The 5,419-nt window shown below is 44.4% G+C and overlaps 2 protein-coding genes across 2 annotated transcripts in view; both read right to left on the bottom strand.

Annotated features, from left to right (window-relative positions):
* Positions 1-4,525, bottom strand: part of LOC104984314 (olfactory receptor 10H3-like) — an 18,778-nt gene extending 14,253 nt beyond the window's left edge. The window contains exon 1 of the mRNA XM_010833992.1: positions 4,516-4,525. Coding sequence (XP_010832294.1) covers positions 4,516-4,525 — 10 coding nt within the window. The remainder of the gene's footprint in view (positions 1-4,515) is intronic.
* A 34-nt stretch (positions 4,526-4,559) lies between these two features.
* Positions 4,560-5,408, bottom strand: LOC104984315 (olfactory receptor 10H1-like). Its single transcript, XM_010833993.1, has one exon. The coding sequence runs from the start codon at positions 5,406-5,408 to the stop codon at positions 4,560-4,562; it is 849 nt and encodes a 282-aa protein (XP_010832295.1).
* Positions 5,409-5,419: the final 11 nt, after the last annotated feature.

Below are 5,419 nucleotides of genomic sequence, written 5' to 3' on the forward strand. Positions count from 1 at the left end.
TCTCCAGGCAAGAATACTGGGGTGGGTTGCCATTTCCTTCTCCAGGGGATCTTCCCAACCCAGGGATCGAACCTGGCTCTCCTGCATTGCAGGCAGACGCTCTATTCTCTGAGCCAAGTTGGGGGGGAGGGGAGGCAAAACTGGAATCCAATCTCTTCAACACCTAGGGTTCCAAAGGGAATTCTCCAATCACATCTCAGGAAAGTTAACCTCACTAGATTCACAGAATGAAAGAGGAAGCATTCAGGTTTAGTTCCCATAGTAAGTCTGTGCCACCCTGACCACTGCCAGGGCACCACCTCTGTATCCCCAGTCCATGGTTAGCTCTCTCTCTATGAGGGAGAGTCTCCTTAATTGTCTGCAACAGCCTGTGATTAGATTCTGGAACCAGCGTCATGAAGTTGAACAAGTAACTTGTTTTTCTCTGAGCTTCAGTTTTCCGTTTGATGGGAGACTGGTTTCGGAGGACAGAAGGTCAAGCCCCTGTAGAATATATACATAGTAGTGATGGGTCTGTCAAGTCCAACACACACTTTGGAGAGGAGTGGTAACCTAAGACAGCCTCCTGCAGGAGCTGAGTGGTCTGGCTGTAGACGCACACACCTGCATTTCAACCCAGATTCGGCTGTGTGATCTTGGCACCTTATCAAATTTACCTAGCCTCAGTTTCCTCGGGTGGAGCATAGAGGTGAAAACACAACTACACCTCATAATTGTTGTGAGTATTCAATGAACTAATGTGCAAACAGGGCCTGACACAGGAAGCAGTCGTGGAAGGGGTTCTAAGGGTATGATCATAGAACACTGAATGCAAGGCTAAGAATTTTGGTATATTTCATAGAGACATGTTTCTGGCCTTCAACATATATATTAAGGACCGGGCTCTGTAATCAATACAAGGACCACAGAGATGGATTGGGTCTCATTCCTTTTCTGAAGGTACTCCAGTTTATCAGAGAAGCACAGGCATGAGAATATAACTACAAGAAGAGGTATATATATGTGATGCTGGAAATTTTGTAACTGTGTCAAGCATACCAAGATTCCTTTTATAGGCTACAGACATTCCCAGAAGGAAAAAAGAGAGAAAAAAGGGTCAAAAAAGTATCTGATGAAATTATGGTGGAAAACTTCCCAAAGCCGAAGAAAGAAGCGGAATCCCACACAGAGAAAGCACAGAGAATCCCAAACAAGATGAATGCAAAGAGAAACACATTAAGACATGCCATAATGAAAATGACAAATGTTAATGATACAGAGAGAATTCTAAAGGCAGCAAGAGAAAAACAAAGAGTCACATAAAACAGCTATAATCAACAAGACTGATAACAAGTGTTGACAAGGATGTGGAGAAATTGAACCCTGCTACATTGCTGGTGGAAACTTAAGATGGTTCAGCCACTTTGGAAGTTTCTAAAAAATTTAGAAGTTTCTAAAAAAACCAATACAATATTGTAAAGTTAAAAATAAATAAATAAATAAAGTTTCTAAATACAGTGTTATAATTTGACCCAGAAACTCAATTCCTTCATACATACAACACAAAGGAAACCATATATTCAAGAAAAAACTTGTATGCAAATGTTTATAGCAGCACTGCTAAAATACTAAAGGGTAGAAACACTGAAATGTTGATCAAATGATGAATAGATGGATAGGTGAAATGTAGTCTATTTGTAGAGTGGAATACTATTTAGCAATATAAAGGAATCAAGTTCTGATACATTCTACGATATTGAAGAACCTTATGCAGGTCAGGAAGCAACAGCTAGAACTGGATGGGACAACAGACTGGTTTCAAATAGGAAAAGGCGTATGTCAAGGCTGTATATTGTCACCCCACTTATTTAACTTATAGACAGAGTCCATCATGAGAAATTCTGGGCTGGATGAAGCACAAGCTGGAATGAAGATTGCCGGGAGAAATATCAATAACCTCAGATATGCAGATGACACTACCCTTATGGAAGAAAGTAAAGAAGAACTAAAGAGCCTCTTGATGGGTGAAAGAGGAGAGTGAAAAAATTGGCTTAAAGCTCAACTTTCAGAAAATTAAGATCATGGCATACAGTTCCATCACTGCATGGCAAATAGATGGGGAAACAGTGGCTGACTTTATTTTTGGGGGGCTCCAAAATCACTGCAGATGGTGACTGTAGCCATGAAATTAAAACATGCTTACTCCTTGGAAGGAAAGTTATGACCAACCTAGACAGCATGTTAAACAACAGAGACATTACTTGTCAACAAAGGTCCGTCTAGTCAAGGCTATGGTTTTTCCAGTAGTCATGTATGAATGTGAGAGTTAGACTATAAAGAAAGCTGAGCACTGAAGAATTGATGTTTTTGAACTGTGGTATTGGAAAAGACTCTTGAGAGTCCCTTGGAATGCAAGAAGATCCAAGCAGTCCATCCGAAAGGAGTTGAGTCCTGAGTGTTCATTGGTAGGACTGATGTTGAAGCTGAAACTCTAATACTTTGGCCACCTGATGTGAAGAGCTGACTCATTTGAAAAGACCCTGATGCTGGGAAAGACTGAAGGCAGGAGGAGAAGAAGATGACAGAGGATGAGATGGTTGGATGGCATCACCGACATGAGTTTGGGTAAACTCTGGGAGTTGGTGATGCACAGGGAGACCTGGCATACTGCAGTCCATGGGGGTCACAAAGAGTTGGACACAACTGAGTGACGGAACTGAACAGAATGAACTGAACATGTGTGCTAAGTGAAAGAATCCACTCAAAAAGATCACATAATATATCAATAACCTCAGATATGCAGATAACACCACCCTTATGGCAGAAAGTGAAGAGGAACTAAAAACCTTGTTGATGACAGTGAAAGAAGAGAGTGGAAAAGTTGGCTTAAAGCTCAACTTTCAGAAAACTAAGATCATGGCATCCAGTCCCATCACTTCATGGGAAATAGATGGGGAAACAGTGGAAACAGTGTCAGACTTTATTTTTTTGGGCTCCAAAATCACTGCAGATGGTCACTGCAGCCATGAAATTAAAGGACGTTTACTCCTTGGAAGGAAAGTTATGACCAACCTAGATAGCATATTCAAAAGCAGAGACATTACTTTGCCAACAAAGGTCCGTCTAGTCAAGGCTATGGTTTTTCCAGTAGTCATGTATGGATGTGAGAGTTGGTCTGTGAAGAAAGCTGAGCACTGAAGAATTGATGCTTTTGAACTGTGGTGTTGGAGAAGACTCTTGAGAGTCCCTTGGATTGCAAGGAGATCCAACCAGTCCATTCTAAAGGAGATCTGTCCTGGGTGTTCATTGGAAGGAATGATGCTAAAGCTGAAACTCCAATATTTTGGCCACCTCATGTGAAGAGTTGACTCATTGGAAAAGACCCTGATGCTGGGAGGGATTAGGGGCAGGAGAAGAAGGTGATGACAGAGGATGAGATGGCATCACCGACTTGATGGACCTGAGTTTGAGTGAACTCCGGGAGTTGGTGATGGACAGGGAGGCCTGGTGTGCTGCAATTCATGGGGTCACGAAGAGCTGGACATGACTGAGCGACTGAACTGAACTGAACTGAATGTATGATTTCATTTATGCAAAATACCCAGTATAGGCAAAATGGGAGAGAAAAAAATAAGTGATTTCCTGTTCAGTCACTAAGTCATGTCGAACTCTTTGCTATCCCATGGACTGCAACATGCCAAACTGCCCTGTCCTTTACTATCTCTCAGAGTTTTCTTAAACTCTTGTCCATGGGCTTCCCTGGTGGCTCAGTCAGTAAAAATCCACCTTCAATGTGAGAGACTTGGGTTCAATCCCTTGGTTGGGAAGACCCCCTGGAGGAGGGTATGGCAACACACTCTAGTATTACTGCCTGGAGAATCCCCACGGACAGAGGAGCCTGGTGGGATACAGTCCATGGAGTCACAAAGAGTTGGACATGACTGAGTGACTAAGCACCTGTCCACTGAGTCAGTGATGCCATCAACCATCTCATCCTCTGTCACCCCCTTCTCCTCCTGCCTCAACCTTTCCCAGCATCAAGGTCTTTTCAAGTGAGTCAGTTCTTCACATCAGGTGACCAAAGTATTGGAGCTTCAGCTTCAGCATCTGTCCTTCCAATGAATATTTAGAGTTGATTTCCTTTAGAATTGACTGGTTTTATCTCCCAGAGTTAGGGGCAAGTGCATTGGGAGGAAAAAGGAAGTTACTGATGAAAACTCACAGTGTATGGGTTTCTTTCTTGAGTGACAAAAATATTTTTAATTGATTGTGGTGACTACTGTTTATGCATATAATGAAGAGCAACTGAACTGTGTACATGGTTGAATTATATAGTACATAAATTATATCTCAATAAAACTATTTGATTAAAAATAAAACTAATATCAGACACACAGACCAAGGGAGGAAAAATAAGTTAATATTTTTTGAGCACTTACTATGTGATGAGTGCTGTCATTCACACACACACACACACACACACACACACACACACACACCAATCATACAAGGTAGTCATTATTAACCTCAACCTACTGCTGGTCATCCTGCCATATCCTGACCACCTCCACCCTGGCCACTCAGATGCTGGAGGGGTAGAGTTTGCTGAGGAAGGTCTTCTTTATGGCGATCTTCAGCTCCTTGTTCCTGAGACTAAAGATGATCGGGCTGAGGAAGGGAGTGAGGACCGTGTAGGTGATGGCCATCAGAGTATTGCCTTCCTCAGAGTAGAGACCCTTGGGCTTGAGGTAGATGACAGAGGCGAAGCTATAGTGCACAACGACCACAGTCAGATGAGATGCACATGTGGAGAAGGCTTTGTGCCGGCCCTCGGTGGAAGGGATCCTCAAGATGGTGGACACGATGAAGGCGTAAGAGAGCAGGATGAGGAGAAAGCAACCCAGCAGAGCCGTGATACACACAACGCCAACCCCCAGGGCTACTCCCGGTACATTATTTCCACAGGCTAACTTCAGTAGTGGAGGCACGTGACATAAGAAATGGTGAACCTCACTGAGACCACAGAAGGGGAGGTGGAAAATGGCAGATGTCACCAGCAGTCCAATGAATAAGCCTCCAACCCAGGACCAGGCCACCAGGCAGGCACAGCCTCGGGGGCTCATGAGCAAGTTGTAGCGCAGGGGATGGCAGATGGCCACGTAGCGGTCGTAGCCCATGACTGTGAGCAGGAAGGAGTGGGTGAAGCCGGGCGTGAAGGAGAAGAACATCTGGCTGGCACAGGCCGTGAAGGAGATGGAGCGGTCGGTGGAGAGCAGGTCGGCCAGCATGCGCGGGATGATGGCGAAGGTGTAGAGGACCTCGGAGATGGAGAGGGCGCACAGGAAGAGGTACATGGGGGTGTGGAGGCTGCGCTCGCTCCAGACGGTGGCCATGATGAGCAGGTTCCCCAGCAGCGCGAACAGGTACATCAGCAGGAACA

The sequence above is a fragment of the Bison bison genome, unplaced genomic scaffold, assembly GCF_000754665.1.
Source record: "Bison bison bison isolate TAMUID 2011002044 unplaced genomic scaffold, Bison_UMD1.0 scf7180017863978, whole genome shotgun sequence".
Taxonomy (NCBI): domain Eukaryota; kingdom Metazoa; phylum Chordata; class Mammalia; order Artiodactyla; family Bovidae; genus Bison; species Bison bison.

Excerpts from the sequence above, each read along its gene's own strand:
- LOC104984315 (XM_010833993.1), bottom strand. The coding sequence starts at position 5,408 with ATGTACCTGTTCGCGCTGCTGGGGAACCTGCTCATCATGGCCACCGTC.